The sequence below is a fragment of the Dicentrarchus labrax genome, unplaced genomic scaffold (assembly GCF_905237075.1).
Source record: "Dicentrarchus labrax unplaced genomic scaffold, dlabrax2021, whole genome shotgun sequence".
Classification (NCBI taxonomy): domain Eukaryota; kingdom Metazoa; phylum Chordata; class Actinopteri; family Moronidae; genus Dicentrarchus; species Dicentrarchus labrax.
The window spans coordinates 136,490-153,022 of NW_026136712.1; the positions used below are offsets into that span (position 1 = coordinate 136,490).

Below are 16,533 nucleotides of genomic sequence, written 5' to 3' on the forward strand. Positions count from 1 at the left end.
ACATAGCAGTATCCATGTAAGGCATAGACAAATATAGACTGTTGATACATACACAAAAACATAACTATTCTTATTTTTAGGTGATTATACACTAATGAAAATATTAGTTATGCATGTTATATTCCATTTCTGCCAATAGACCCTTCTAAATATTACACATTGGACCTTTAAAGGAATAGCTCAAAACTTTTGGAAATATACTAATTACATTTCTGAGTTTTATAAGATGATCAATACCAATCTAATGTCTGTGTGTAGCAAAAAGGGGCAGACAGATAGATACACTGTTGTTGCTAAATGCACAAACTTTCAGTTTTACACAAAGCTGTTGCTCAGGAGTTAGAGCTAGATGTTCATCAGAAGATTGATGGTTTCAATCCCCAGCTTTTCCCACGCATGTCAAAATGTCCTTGAGCAAGATACTGAACCCCTAAACTGCTCTTGATGCTGTGCATCGGTGCTTGAATATATATTAATTAAGTTTCTGTTTGTGATGGCCTTTGCCATCACTGTGTGAATGGGTGTGGCATGTAGTACACAGCGCTTTGAGTGGTTGGAAGACTAGAACTATCATTTAACTCAGGACATTAGATATTTTGCAACAGTAAACGCTTAGCCTTATACTGTAATATGGAGTATGTTGTAGAAATTGATTGATTCTGATTCTGATTCTGAAAAATCAGTCAGTATGCAAACTATTATCTGGACTTAAGTCTGAACACTGAAAGACCTGCTGTATTATGAGCCCTGTCAACTAGCTGGTCTGTGATATACATATAAAGAATGTGTAAGTGTTGTTCTCACCTGCCTCTGTGGATTTGAGTCCAGTCCAATTGTCCCCGCCTGGCCTGACTGGAGGCCAGGGGCCCTTCAGCTGCCCTGGTATTTTCCCCCCAAGAGGATCCAAGGAGTGAGTCGGTTGATTAACTGCTGCCCATGTATAAAGCTGGTCATGCTTGGGAAACAAAACTCTTTTAAAATTGTTTATAATTCATTCAAGTTGCACATACATTCATTCCAAACCGTGATAGTAAAAAAAAAAGGCCAGAGAGTGCAAATACATTCTGTTGAATCGGAATTCATACTGGCTTTCCAAATCAAAAAGTCTGAGGAATGGAAACAAAATCTAGATATTGACTTTAAAAATGCCCTGATAAATGGGAATGATGGGAAGTGAGCTTTAAAAATGTGTAATAACTGTATAAAGGTAATTTACAAGTTGAATTATAATACCATGTTGCATGTTTAAAATTCTACCAAAATTTAAGCAAAATATAAATTAACAGGACTCCCTTAAGAACATATATAAAAATACTCACAACAAACATAACCTAAGTAAAAAAGTTGTTGAATATGTGGGTTAGGGTTTGACTACATACATCAAACTTGGCTGATGCTGTGGAGGTGATGTGCACAGTGCTGCCTCCTAGCTGCTCTCTAAAGCAGTCAGTGAAAGGCAGCAGGAGACCCATGGCCAAGATCCTGGAGCAGAGCCTCTCAGCCTCTTCTGGTTCCTCCTGCTGCTGCTGCTGCAGGAACAGCTTCTCCAGGAGAGTTCGACCTGCAAAGCCAGTAATGAAAACTAGGCTTATGTGACCTGGGTTATGTGAGAACTTGGGAACCTAATTAGTCTATATATACCTAAATCCAAACACGCAAAAGTACTTTCAAGGTAGGGTCATCATTTTTGTTTTTCCTGTTTATGGTTTGAAAACTTCCTTCATATTCCATTATTGCTTAAAGTGTCTGCCTGCTTCGATTTACGATACACTGAAATTAATGTCTGACAGATCCTGCCATTCATAAGGTGTTCATACAAAGGTTTTGTTTGTACTTTGTACTTCCATTGACGTTCTTGGGAGCAACAAAGCTATAGCAGCTCTACGGGACTGTTTTGAATACACAGACAAGCACATGAAGAGGCACCCAGAAGAACCACATCATATATCTGGAGGAATATACATCATCTGTGACAACATACATCAGCAAATGTGTTGATAATGTGGTAAACAATAGACAAAGACAATAAAATCATTCCCCAACCAGAAAGCCTGGAGAGGTGAGGGTGTAACAGGCACCGGGAGTGATGCCTGTAGTCAGATTATAATTACTGTGAAGAACAGAGAAAGGGTGAGACAGGAAACAGGTCATCTTGCTTCTGACATACACACGTAAATTTAAACCATGATCTCCACATCTCTTCACATTCCTTATCATAAACCAATTTCCAGAGGGATGTACTATGAAGCGAAGTGACTTGTTTATCCAGGTAACTTCAGGAGTAACTCTGTGCCATCAAGTGTACCTTCTGGGTTAACTTGTACTACAAAAGGTGGAGAAGTTTTACCCGAGGTATGTTGTCATGGCAATATACGCTCAATGTCTGCTGGAGCAGGTTATCTTTGTGGGTAACTAATGTTACTCAATAAACCATCTCTCCTCCACTCACAATCCTATGGAGAAAAATGCTGGCACATTTGGTAAACATTGGTGCACAGATTATGACGCAAGGGTCCTCATCTCCGGTGACTTCAACCATGCTTCCCTGTCCTCTGCTCTCCCCACCTTCACCCAGTACGTGAAATGCCACACCAGGGACAATAAAACTTTGGACTTGTTGTATGCAAACATCAAGGATGCATACACCTCATCCCCCCTCCCCCCGCTTATTCACTCAGATCACAACCTTGTCCATCTGATCACAGACTACACCCCTGTGGTGAATAAACAACCACCTGAGAAGAGGCATGTGAAGGAGTGGTCTGAGGAGACCAGTGCTAGGCTCAGAGACTGCTTCGAGACAACAGATTGGGAAGCACTCTGCAGCCCCCGTGGAAATGACCCACTGCATTACGGACTATATTAATTTCTGTGTGGAGAACACTGTGCCCTCCAAGTTGATAAAGTGTTTTCCCAACAACAAACCCTGGGTGACCTCCGAGATTAAGGCCCTGTGAATGAGAAGAAGAGGGTCTTTAGATCGGGGGACAAAGAGGAGCTGCGCGGAGTCCAGAAGGAACTCCGGCAAAAGATCAGGAAGGGAAAGGACAGCTACAGTAGGAAACTGGAGAAGCGGCTGGAACAGAACAACACCAGGCATGTCTGGAGAGGGCTGCAGAACATCTCAGGCCATGGAAAAGGAGTGGGAAGAAACCAAACCAGTGGGGACAAGGACTGGGCAGATGAACTTAATATGTTTTTTAACAGATTTGATTCTGCCTCCTCTCCCTCCCTCACCCACCCTGCTCCCACTTCACAATTTCCCTGGCAAGCTCCCCCTGCCCCTCCACTACTCAGCCTGCCATCTTCAACACCTGACCTCCACCAGTTCACCACCCCCTCACCCACCCCTCACCAGTTCACCACCACCCTCTCACTCCGCCTGAGACTTTCACCACCCACCATACCCCCACCCCAGTCATCCTCCACCCCCCTCTCCATAACAGTTGATCAGGTGAGGTGTCAACTTAAGAAGATCAAGGCAAGGAAGGCCCCGGGGCCGGGACGGCGTCAGCCTAAGACTGCTTAAAGATTGTGCAGACCAGCTCTGCGGTGTGATCATGTGCTTATTTAATCTGAGCCTGAGTCTGGAGAAAGTCCCAGCCCTGTGGAAGACCTCCTGTGTGGTCCCGTTACCGAAGACACTGCGCCCCAAGGAGGCTAACCACTTCAGACCTGTTGCCTTGACCTCCCACCTGATGAAGACCATGGAGAGGATCATCCTGAGACACCTGCGACTCCTGGTGGGTACACAGCTGGACCCCCTGCAGTTTGCTTACCAGCCTGGTAGTGGGGTGGACGACGCAGTAATCTACCCCTGCACAGATACCTGTTATACCTGGAGGACAGCGGGAGCAAGGTGAGGGTCATGTTTTTTAACTTCTCCAGTGCTTTCAACACTATCCAGCTGTCACTGCTCAGAGTGAAGATGGAAAGTGTGTGCGTGGACCAACACCTGGCTGCATGGACAATAGACTGTTTCACTAACAGACCACAGTACGTGAGGCTCCAACACTGTGTGTCTGACGTTGTGCTCTGCAACACAGGTGCCCCTCAGGGTACGGGGCTCTCTCACTTCCTCTTCACCCTTTACATCTCGGACTTTACCCACAACTCCACACTCTGCCATATTCAGAAGTTCTCAGATGACACAGCCATTGTTGGATGCGTTTTTGAGGGGAATGAACTGGAATACAGGACTGTTATCAGGGACTTTCCCAGCTGGTGTGAGCTCAACCAGCTTCAACTAAATACTAGCAAGACGAATGAGATGATCGTTAACTTCAGGAGGTAAACATCCCACTTCACACCGGTGAACATCCAGGGATTGGACATTGAGGTGGTAGATAATTATAAAAAAAAAAACAACAGAAGTGAATTAATGTAATGCATATATACAGGGTGGGTTTAGGAATCAGTGTCCGTGTCATGAGGCCAGGTGGAAGTACATCCTCTGTTCTGCTTTCTTGGTGAGGGAGCTGATGTTCACCTGTAGGCGGACTCATCTCCACCAATGAGGGTGGTGTCGACCATGAACATGACTGGAGGTGCAGCTGTTTGTGTACAGGGAGAAAGAATGCAGCCTTTGGGGGGATGCAATGCTGATGGTCCAGGAATTTCCCCAGCTTCATGTGCTGCTCCCTGTCAGACAGGAAGCCGGTGATCCACCTGCAGGTGGAGTCAGGCCCAATGAGGAGGGAAAGCCTGTCCTTAGCAGAGTTGGGATGATGGTGTCGAAAGCAGAGCTGAAATCCACAAACAAGATCCTGGCATAGGTTCCTTCAGATGCTGGAGGATGAAGTGCAGGGTCATGTTTGCTGCATCATCTACAACCCTGTTGGCTCTGTAGGTGAACTGCAGGAGGTCCAGTAGGCAAACCGCAGGGGGTCTAGGAGTGGGTCCGTTATGGCTTAAAGGTGTTTTGAGGCACTCAAAAGACTTTATGACCACACTGCAGGGAAAGTATTCAGCTCCTAACAAAAATGTACATAAATTCAACTAAATAAGGCTCTTACTCAAAAGTGTATACATGAAAACTATATAGACTATATTTAATTAAATCATATGATGTGACCACACATTGCACATACTCAAGGGCTTTATCCAGAGCCAAAAAAGCTGCCTTTCGGCCAGGTGACAAGGAAGCATAGAGCACTTCCAAGGCAAGAGTATAGATGGCATCTTGAGGCAGGGCAGAGACACCAGAGCGGGACCTTATTATGAACAATACCAAAGATATGTGGCAGGCAATCCAGAACACCACAGGCTACAAAAGCAGGAGCAGGGGTGTAAATGGTAAATGGACCTGTACTTGTATAGTGCCTTTCTAGTCTTCCAAGCACTCAAAGCACTTTTACACTACATGCCACATTTGCCCTTTCACACACATTCACACAGCAATAGCAAAGCCCATCAAACAGAACACATTCATACAAACACCGATGCACAGCATCGGGAGCAATTGGGGTTCAGTATCTTGCTCAAGGATACTTCGAGTGTGGCAGGAGGAGCCGGGGATCAAACCAACAACCTTCCAATTAGGGGACGACCCGCTCTGCCGCTGCACCACAGCTATGAAATGAGCTAAACACATTTTATGCTCACTTTGATCTCAACAAAGAGTCAGCTGTAAAGTCTACTCTAAGATCAACCACTGTCAGTATCCACAGCATATGTAAAAATAATCCTGCTGACAGTGAATGTGACTAAAGCTGCTGGGTCTGATATTTATTTTCATCTTTTATACTCTTCTCTCTTTTACTGCCTCAATCCTGAAATTTCTTCACCCACTTAATGTGGAAGGTAAAGCGGCAGTTAGTTGGCGCTCCTGACACTTGGAAGCTCATAAAGACAAATTTCAGGCACAAATTTTCCTGCATTGTGATTGAAATTCTGAAATTCTGTACCCCATAGAGACTGTGTCTGTCCCCCGACCACCTAAATTATTTAAAGAAATAAAAACAAGAGGAGTTAAACATAAATCTAATAAAAGTAGTAGTAGTAGCACTAAATAAGAGAATGAAATGTGGGCTGTTAAATATCAGGTCTCTGTCCTCTAAAGCTGTTTTAGTGAATGAATTAATATCAGATTATGATATTGATTTACTTTGTCTTACTGAGACCTGGTTGTTCCACGAGGAGTATGTTAGCCTAAATGAATCCACCCCCCCCCCAGTCATATTAATACTCACATTCCTCGAGGCACAGGCCGAGGAGGTGGAGTGGCAGCCATATATGATTTGAGCGTTTCAATGGACCCTAAACCTAAACTAAATTATAATTCATTTGAAAGCCTTGTTCTTAGTCTTTCTCACCCAAACTGGAAAACATTGCAGCCAGTTCTATTTGTTATAGTGTACCGCGCTCCTGGAACGTACTCTGATTTTATATCTGAATTCTCAGAGTTTCTATCAAGTTTAGTCCTTAAATCAGATAAAGTAATTATTGTAGGTGATTTTAATATTCATGTGGATGTTGACAATGACAGCCTTAGTAATGCATTTATATCATTAATAGACTCAATTGGCTTCTGTCAGAGTGTAAATAAACCAACTCATTGTTTTAATCACACTCTTGACCTTGTTTTATCATATGGCATTGATATTGAACATTTAATAGTCTTCCCACATAATCCTTTCCTATCTGACCATTATTTAATAACTTTTGAATTCATGTTGTTAGATTATAAGCCATTAGGCAAAACTTCCTACAGCATATGTCTATCTGACAGTGCTGTAGCTAAATTTAAGGAGGAGATTCCTTCAGTGTTTAATTCAATGCCATGTCTGAATTTAACAGAATCCTATAACGACTTTAGTCCCTCTGAAATTGATAATCTTGTCGATAGTGCTACAGGCTCACTACGATCAACATTAGACTCTATCGCTCCTATAAAAAGGAAATTATTAAAACATAGGAGAATAGCACCTTGGTATAACCACCAAACCCGCCAGTTAAAACAAATAGCTAGGAAATCTGAAAGGAAATGGCGCTCTTCCAAATTATCTGAATATCGCTCAAATTGGCAAGATAATCTTAAAACTTATAGAAAGGCCCTCCGTAATGCCAGAGGAGCCTATTACTCAGCACTAATAGAAGAAAATAAGAATAACCCTAGGTTCCTCTTCAGCACTGTAGCCGGGCTGACAGAGAGTCACAACTCTATTGAGCCACATATCCCCATAAACTTAAGTAGCAATGACTTCATGAGCTTCTTCTATAATAAAATTATTACTATTAGAGAAAAAATTAATCACCAACTGCCATCAACAGTTATCAGTGGCTCTCCAAGTTCAGGGACTTCTGTCAATGTAAACTTAGATATATATTTAGACTGTTTTTCTGCTATCGATCTTCATCAGTTAACTTCAATCATTTCTCCATCGAAGCCATCAACCTGTCTATTAGACCCGATCCCAACTAGGCTGCTTAAAGAAGTTGTTCCCTTCTTGTTGCACTTCTTTACTGGATATGATTAATCTTTCTTTATTATCAGGATATGTACCACAGTCCTTTAAAGTAGCTGTAATTAAACCCTTCTTAAAAAGTCCACTCTTGACCCAGGGGTTTTAGCCAACTATAGACCGATTTCTAACCTCCCCTTCCTCTCTAAGATTCTGGAGAAAGTAGTCGCCAAAGAGTTGTGTGACTTTCTACATAACAATAGTTTATTTGAGGATTTTCAGTCAGGATTTAGAGTTCATCATAGCACAGAGACAGCTCTGGTTAAAGTTAATAATGACCTTCTGAATGCTGCTGATAATGGACTTGTCTCTGTACTTGTATTATTAGATCTTAGTGCTGCATTTGACACCATTGACCATAATATTCTTTTACAGAGACTTGAGCATCAAATTGGCATTAAAAGAACCGCACTAAGCTGGTTTAAGTCATATTTATCAGATCGCTCGCAGTTTGTACATGTTAACGATGAATCTTCAATAAATACTACAGTTAGTCATGGAGTTCCACAAGGTTCTGTACTTTGACCAATACTATTTACTTTATATATGCTCCCTTTAGGCAACATTATTAGGAATCACTCCATTAACTTTCACTGTTATGTAGATGATACGCAGTTATATCTATCAATCAAGCCCAATGAAACTAATCAATTATCTAAATTACAAACATGTCTTAAGGACATAAAATCCTGGATGACCTGCAATTTTCTGATGTTAAACTCAGAAAAAAACGAAATTCTTGTTCTTGGCCCCAAAAACCTTAGAGACTCACTGTCTAAAGATATAGTTACTCTAGATGGCATTAACTTGGCCTCTAGCACCACTGTCAGGAATCTTGGAGTTATCTTTGATCAGGATTTGTCATTTAACTCCCACATAAAGCAGACCTCTAGGAGTGCCTTCTTTCATTTACGTAATATTAGAAAAATTAGACACATACTATCACAGACAGATGCAGAAAAACTAATCCATGCATTTGTTACTTCAAGGCTGGATTACTGCAACTCTTTATTATCAGGTTGCCCCAATAAGTCCATTAAAACGCTCCAATTAATTCAGAACGCTGCAGCACGAGTACTGACAGGAACTAGAAAAAGAGATCACATCTCTTCTGTACTAGCTTCTCTGCATTGGCTCCCTGTAAAATGTAGAATAGAATTTAAAATCCTCCTCCTCACCTATAAAGCTCTTCATGGTCAGGCCCCTTCATATCTTAAAGAGCTCATAGTACCCTATTACCCCTCTAGAACACTACGTTCTCTGAATGCTGGGCTACTTGTGGTTCCTATAGTCTCTAAAAGTAGAACAGGAGCCAGAGCCTTCAGTTACCAAGCTCCTCTCCTGTGGAACCAGCTTCCATTTGTGGTTCGGGAGGCAGACACCCTCACCACATTCAAGAGTAGGCTTAAGACATTCCTCTTTGATAAAGCTTATAGTTAGGGCTGGATCAGGTGAGTCCTGAACCATCCCTTAGTTATGCTGCTATAGGCCTAGACTATCGGGGGATTTCCCATGGTGCACTGAGCTCCTCCCTTCCTCTCTCTTTCTGCACTCATTCATGTCCCATTAATGCATGTTACTAACTTCACTTCTTCCCCGGAGTTCTTGTGCTTTCTCGTCTCGCAGGTTCTTGTCGATCCTGGTGGAGCCTCCTGCCATGGTCCTGCTAGATTGCCATTGCCAATACTGTTGTTGCTGTGCACCTGTCTGTCTGTATCTCTCTCTCTCTCTCTCTCTCTCTCTCTCTCTCTCTGCCTCTCTCTCTCTCTCTCTCTCTCTCTCACCCCAACTGGTCGAGACAGACGACCACCCACCTAGAGCTGGAGGATCTGCCCTAGGTTTCTGCCTTTTAACAGGCAGTTTTTCCTTGCCCTTGTCGCCAAGTGCTTGCTCATGGTGGTACTGTTGGGTCTCTGTAATTAATGTTTTAAAGAGTTCGGTCTAGACCTGCTCTATTTGAAAAGTGTCCTGAGATAACTTCTGTTATGAATTGGCGCTATACAAATAAAATTGAATTGAATTGAATTGAATTGAATTGAATTGTAGGTCAAAATTGTGAGAGCAAGTTGAAGGTAAGATTTTTAGACAATATCAAATCTTCTTTCCACTCTAGCAATGATGTCAACCACTCTAGCGCCAAACATTCTGTGCAATACAAATTAATGTAAAAGTCTCAGAAGGGCTGAAATTTTCCACAATGCTGTGGGACTAGATACATAGTGAAAAAACATTTTGTATACATTCTCTGGAATACTAGTGTCATCACAAATCAGAAGACATCAGAGTTAAGGATGTGTGCGATTAGTCGACTAGGCTCTTGAACGTTGCTACCCTTGCTAGTCAATTAAAGAGATAGTCGGTTAAACTATTATTAATGTCTTAATTAATCTAAAATGTTACACAGACACTGGCGACTAGTGGGAGCAGCTCTAACAGACAGTCACAGCACAGCAGCCTCCATGTGCCCAGATACAAATCAGTAAGTGGGACAGTGGGAAAAAGATTGCAGCTCATAAGAGCAGATTGATTTGGCAGTGTTCTGATTTAATAGAAAACACAAAAATAAGGTTGTGAGCAGGTCGTCCACCATTCAAGAGGTCACGTTAGCCACTCTCAGCAAAACAAGATGACATTGTTTACCGTGCCAACCTACACACGCGTGATAGTAATAGCCCACTTGGGCTATTATTATTTTCTTTTTAGTCATACATTTTTCTGTTAAATTACAGACTATATTTTTCGGGACAAGAAGGATAACTCATACATGCTGTGATGTAGCTGTAGAAATTGGTGTGCACGAAATGCAAACAAGGAAAGACCTATGGCCAAATTGCAAGAAAGTGAAAAGCCGGGCGCACAAAGGGGCAGCTGTGTTTCAGAGGTAGAGCAGGTCGTCCAGTAATCGGAAGGTTGTTGGTTCGATCCCTGGCTCCTCCCGCTGCATGTCGATGTATCCTTGAGCAAGATACTGAACCCCAAATTGCTCCCGATGACACAACATGTGTGAATGTATGAATGAATTAGTTTCTGCTCGATGGACTTTGCCATCACTGTGTGAAAGGGCGAATGTGGCATGTAGTGTGAAAGCGCTTTGAGTGGTCAGAAGACTAGAAAGGCACTATACAAGTACAGCTCCGTTTAGCATTCACAACTAACATTCTAGAGGAGACACAAGTAAGAAGAGGAGAGTACACAGAGCTTCCTTCTCTAGTTAAAGAGGCATTTGATTCCTTTAAGAGACTTGGAGGTTTAACCTGTGTTTTAAATGTTTTTAATTTGTGTTTTAAATTGGTCCTTCAAAGTGCAGTGTGTAACATTTAGGAGGATCTATTGGCAGAAATGGAATATAATACTCATAGGTATGTTTTCATTTATGTATAATCATCTGAATATAGGAATCATTATGTGTTCATTAACTTAGAATGAGCCGCTTTTATCTATAGATGCCGTGGGTCACCTTCAGTGGGGTCTGTCATGTTTAACCACCATGTTTCTACAGTAGCCCAGAACAAACAAACCAAACACTCATGAACATGGTCAATTTGCAATCTGCAAGTCACAATGTGCATCTTCACCATTAGATGCCACTAAATGCTACACACAGGTCCTTTAACTTGTCTTTTAGCCAATAAATTAAGTTGTTCTTAACCAAAATATCTGCCTGCTTGCTGTTTTGGGTCAGCACAACTTAGTAGAAACTTTTGGATTTTTACTTTAAAGTCACACTCCATACCTGTGAAATAAGCATGAAACTGAGACCATTCTCAGTTTCATGAACTGAACTGAACTGAAACTGAGACCATTCTGTACTCACCTGTGAAGATGTCCTGAAAGCCGCAGGTAGAAACCTGTCCACAGGAGGATCTTCTGGTGGCACAGATAGGTTGGCTGCCTCCTCCTCGGTAGCCCATCAAATATTCTCCTGAACCTCCAGAGCCTCCTCCTTCCTCCTCTCTGCTCCTCAGCCTCATCTCAAGTTCCTCTGTCCAGTCAGCTGAGCGACTCACAGGCCCAGCGAGGCTACGAGAGCGCTGCCTACGGATTTGGTGACCCTCAGCCATCGTCCTGTCAATATTTACATCTCTAGTTAGCTTTACTTTGAAAGCATTCACACAATTTAATAACATAAACTACATTACAATGATAGTAATCTGCCATCAAATTAAGGTAAAAGGGGGGTGCATTTTTGGTAAATGGGCAAACTCAACATCATTGGAACTTTTCCACTACTGTGGAATGTTTAAACTATTTTTACCTCCACCAAACTTGACTGTCAGCAGGATTACAGAAATACTACTGGTCTCATATTCATGAAATGTAGGGCATAGAATGGGCCAATGAAAAATCAAACACATTTTGGGGTGGATCTGAATGACGGGGCAGATACACAAGTTATTTTTCACTTCACGCATATGCAAACCCATTACAGTGGCTGGTGTTACTAAACATACAGCAACCGCAAAGATCACTTTTAGAAACTAATTCAGTAGGTATCAAAAAAATAAGCAATCAGGGATGTGATATTTTTAAAATAAAGTGTCACAAGATGGAAGCATACTGTATGTATGCGTATACTTTTTATGTTGTGTTTTATGAGTGCTTATTTATTGCATGTTTATATATAGTTACTTGATTTTATGAAATTATGGTTTGACTGCATGCTTTTAAGTGTAAAAGGTTTTAGTCCTTATGCTTTATATTTGACTTCCTGTCTGAAACTGCACTGATTACCCCAATAATCTGCAACTGGTCAGCACTGACTTGACCAATTGGACATGAGTGCTGACCAACCAAGGAGGAATAGGTGAGAGGAGCGACTAAGCAGGTGAAAAAAAGAACAAGCACAAGCTACAAAAAGCAGGCCAGTATTTAACAGTATCCTTCCATAATATTTGGACTTTTATTTCATGTTTCAATTTCATTTTATGAATTGCTTTAAGTATTTTTATTTTTAAGTATTTTTTTTGTTTTTGTTTTTTGTTAACCCTGTAGATAGCACAATAAATTGCTCTTATATTCATCTGTTAAAGAACCATTGTGACTCCTTGGTTATACACAGCACTGCTCACTACCCGGTTTTTAAGAATTAACCATACTATGTCCAACTTTCCCCCCTCCCCTTTACAAAAGTAGCTCCAATTAGAAACTTGTTAACAACATAGATGCATTTAAAACCCTCCTCCAAAAAGAAATTGTCCAATTAAACTTACTTCACATTATATACTGGTGTGTGGGGCGCTGTATTAAGAATAATACTCTGTATCTAGACTTTGGATGGTTGTGTTTTTTGTTTTTTTTTAAATCACCCTTCCAAAATCAAAATACAAGTGTAATGAATGGATTATGGATGTTTGTTCACACATAATATTTTGTGGGGTTACAGGTGACAAAAAAATCCTGCGCTCTCCTTCACTTTCTGAATGGTATATGTTTTCTTATAGCAGCATACTGTATAATATTAGAAATATTATTATTATATTACCGGAGACACATCACAGCAAAAGAAGAACGACATAAAAGCCATACCTGAAATGTACCGAATAATCCCTAATTGCATTGAAATACCTTGTGGTGAGCCTGGAACCAGGAGGTTTGTTTACAACCTGTCTTACCATCACACTCCTCATGCAAGGTCACAAGGCCTTCTTGATTTTAAGGGGTTTGAGAAAGAATGGCTCAAAACATCATTGTACTATCATACTGTCTTGTCAAAGGTAAAACAAAGGCAAAGGTTTCAACAAAAGTTGGAATGCCACATATACCTGTGGAGGTGATGGTGGGCTCTGCGCGGGGAAAGGGGACTGTGGGAAGGAGACAGGGCTGGGGACTGTCCTGGGGAGCTGAGTTGTCTGGTGGTGGTCTTGATGTAGGAGGGGAAGATAGGAGGGTAGGGTTTCACCACAGGGCTAGAGGAGGTTGACGAGTGGGTAGACCTGAGGAGTCGTTTGGCCAACGTGGAGCTCTCCTGGTGAGGCAGTGGGGTGAAACACATGCTGTTCCTCCTGCACTGCTGATTGGAAGGAGTAACACTGATGCTGGCACCAGCAAAGTAATTGGATTCAGATCCAGCACTCAGGCAGTCCTCAAGGGACTCTGCACTAGTTCCTGAGCCCAACTGACCCTCACCTTCTTCAAACATGGTCCCTGAGGTCAGCCCTTCAGTAGGTTCAGAACTTTTGTTATGGCTGTCTGCGGGTGGAGGAGTGAGATCCACATCCACCTTGGGCTCCCCTTCAACCTCCTGCCAGGTTTCACCTCCTGCTTCCTCCTCCACCCCTGGGATTTTCCCGTCACTGTCAAATGTGAGATCAGGGAAGCTGTTACCACCAGTTGTCATGGCAACTGGGCTGACTGCTGCCCCCCTGGCAGTAGCCATGGTGATGGCTGTATGAGGGGGCTTCTGCAGCCAAGCATGCTGGTCTTTTGTGCCTGTGCCAACACAAAGAGAAGCTTCTCTCTCACTTTCCCTCTCTCCCTTCCAATTTATCTCTGGATGCTCCACCTCCTCCTTCTCCTCCTTCCCCTCAGGCACCACTGTGTGGAAAGGGGTGCATAGTGTTGGCGGCTGGTCTGCGTGCTTGATAGAGCCAGACAGACTTCCTGTCTCTAGGAATGACAGGGCATCAGACCCTAGTTCTAAATCTGGGGTCAGGTCAAGCACCTCAGGAGGAGTTAATTTAATCAACCCGTTACTCTGCTTCCTCGGCCCCTCTCCTCCTCCCCAGCTTAAATCCCTATCACTCCCTTCCTGTGCTTCCACAATTGAATTAACCCGCCCATGCTGCTGTTGGTGCTGGAGCCTTATAGCAAGCTGGATGTCCGCAAGCAAATCCTCATGGTCAGCTGCTGAGTGGAAGCTGTAGATATCTGTGTCTGACCCTGAGCTCCCTCCCTTCTGCCCTCCATCCTCTGTGGGAGATGTTGCTGCTGTTGAGGCTTTCCACTGCATCTCCTGAATCTGCTTTGCTCCATTTCCATCCTTTTCCCCCTGCTCCAGTTTCTTTCTCTTCTCAGGGAAAGCAGCCTCAGTGTCTGACTGTCCAAGCTCATCTGCAGACATTTCAGGTGTTTTTGTGCTGTCCAGTTCATCATGTTGAGATAATAAGACATCCTCCTTTGAGCCAGTTACTGACAAACACAAATCTCCTTTCCCTTTCAAATTGCCCTTTCTTTTCCGAATGGAAAAAACAGAGGACTTGGACTCAGATTTGTTTTTCTTTTTTCCTGGTCCAGTGCCATGCATCCCCCCTCCTCCACCTCCTCCTCCTCCACTGCCTGCTCCTTTACCTCCATGCTTACAGAGTTTCTTTCCTCCCTTTTTTGTTGTGTCCCCTCCTCCCTCTCTCCATCCTTCATCAAGTGAAGGGTAGCTTCCATTACCCGATGTTGCTGCAGCTTTCTTTTGCTTAGCCTCCTGGTTGCCCATGTTGACGGAGAGCGTCCAATGGCTTCCTGCCTCTCGTCTCAAGTCATCCCTGGGAGAGCTCCTTCTTTCTGGAGGAGCATTTAGATGCGTGTGCCTGGGGAAGGTATAACTGTCCTAACCTAATCTGTGGATGCACGTCTGGTGGGGGGGGGGAGGAGCTGCTGCTGATGGTGTTTTTTTTTTTGCTCTGTTGTGCGATAATCTTCCTTGTTGTTTTCCGGTGACGAAGGCTGGTGTGGTAGTGATGTTGGCGCTGATGCAAGAGAGGGATGCAGTTCCCTTTTTCTCCTCCCCTTTTTCTCTCTTTCTTACCCGCCCCCTCCCCCTCCTCTTCTCCATCTGCTGCAAGGAGTGACGCAGGCACTGCATGCTCAGTGGAGATCTGACAGGGAGGCAGACTGGGAGTGATGGAGAGCAACTGGGATGGGGACACAAAGCTTAGCCTGCTGCAAAAAGGGTGACAAAAATCTGAGAGGAATGAATATGCTGGGACTGCATAGATAGAATAGACTCATGCCTACATTACCCATAGTGCTATGTTTGGAAAAGACTCCATTAAAGCATCATGCAGCTCGATGTCACTGCAGGATACTGGCTCTCAAAAGTAAAAAATTACCTCTACTTAACATTTAACTAACCCATAATACGCCTTCTTCATAAAAAATAAAGGTGAACCATTTAAATTGGCTATTTGTGAGCCAATTACAAAAAGGTTTAAGATTCAAGCTTGTTTACTGTCATTTCCACATAGGACATGTTTCTCATGGTGCTAATATAAATATAAATGGTAATGGACCTGTACTTGTATATTGCCTTTCTAGTCTTCCGACCACTCAAAGGGCTTTTACACTACATGCCACATTCGACGGTTTTCTAACCTCCCCTTCCTTTCCAAGATTCTGAAGAAAGTAGTCGCCAAACAGTTGTGTGACTTTCTACATAAGAATAGCTTATTTGAGGATTTTCAGTCAGGATTTAGAGTTCATCACAGCACAGAGACAGCTCTGGTTAAAGTTAATGACCTTTTGATTGCTTCTGACAATGGACTTGTCTCTGTACTTGTATTATTAGATCTTAGTGCTGCATTTGACACCATTGACCATGATATTCTTTAACAGAGACTTGAGCATTTAGGTTTAGGTCATACTTATCAGATCGTTCTCAGTTTGTACATGTTAACGATGAATCTTCCATAAATACTACAGTTCCACAAGGTTCTGTACTTGGACCAATACTATTTACTTTATATATGCTTCCTTTAGGCAGCATTATTAGGAATCACTCCATTAACTTTCATTGCTATGCAGATGATACACAGTTATATCCATCGATCAAGCCCGATGAAATTAATCAATTATCTAAATTACAAACATGTCTTAATGACATAAAATCCTGGATGAGCTGCAATTTTCTGATGTTAAACTCAGAAAAAAACTAAATTCTTGTTCTTGGCCCCAAAAACCTTAGAGACTCACTGTCTAAAGATATAGTCACTCTAGATGGCATTACCTTGGCCTCTAGCACCACTGTCAGGAATCTTGGAGTTATCTTTGATCAGGACATGCACTGTAAAAAAAGATTAGTTGACTCAACTTAACTAAGTCAAGTCATCTTGTTGCTTTGACTGAGTTAATTTGAGTCAAC

The 16,533-nt window shown here is 42.5% G+C and overlaps 2 protein-coding genes across 14 annotated transcripts in view; one reads left to right on the forward strand and one right to left on the reverse strand.

Moving 5' to 3' along the window:
- The window catches only part of fmn2b (formin 2b), a 49,946-nt gene extending 34,773 nt beyond the window's left edge, over nucleotides 1–15,173 (reverse strand). For 2 of the 7 annotated variants that reach the window (XM_051417117.1, XM_051417116.1), the window contains exons 1-4: nucleotides 13,226–15,172; nucleotides 11,278–11,528; nucleotides 1,380–1,582; nucleotides 805–955 (exon numbers count right to left, since the gene is read on the reverse strand). In XM_051417117.1, coding sequence (XP_051273077.1) covers nucleotides 805–955; nucleotides 1,380–1,582; nucleotides 11,278–11,528; nucleotides 13,226–14,889 — 2,269 coding nt within the window. In that variant the 5' untranslated portion in view covers nucleotides 14,890–15,172. Of the gene's footprint in view, nucleotides 1–804; nucleotides 956–1,379; nucleotides 1,583–11,277; nucleotides 11,529–13,225 lie in introns of all 7 variants that reach the window. The other 5 variants (XM_051417122.1, XM_051417119.1, XM_051417115.1 and 2 more) reach the window with 4 other exon arrangements.
- The window catches only part of LOC127373071 (uncharacterized), a 395,753-nt gene continuing 384,207 nt past the window's right edge, over nucleotides 4,988–16,533 (forward strand). For 3 of the 7 annotated variants that reach the window (XM_051417168.1, XM_051417167.1, XM_051417165.1), the window contains exon 1: nucleotides 4,988–7,974. In XM_051417168.1, the coding sequence (XP_051273128.1) occupies nucleotides 6,252–7,478 (1,227 nt within the window). In that variant the 5' untranslated portion in view covers nucleotides 4,988–6,251 and the 3' untranslated portion in view covers nucleotides 7,479–7,974. Of the gene's footprint in view, nucleotides 9,090–16,103; nucleotides 16,155–16,533 lie in introns of those variants that run through there. The other 4 variants (XM_051417164.1, XM_051417163.1, XM_051417161.1 and 1 more) reach the window with 2 other exon arrangements.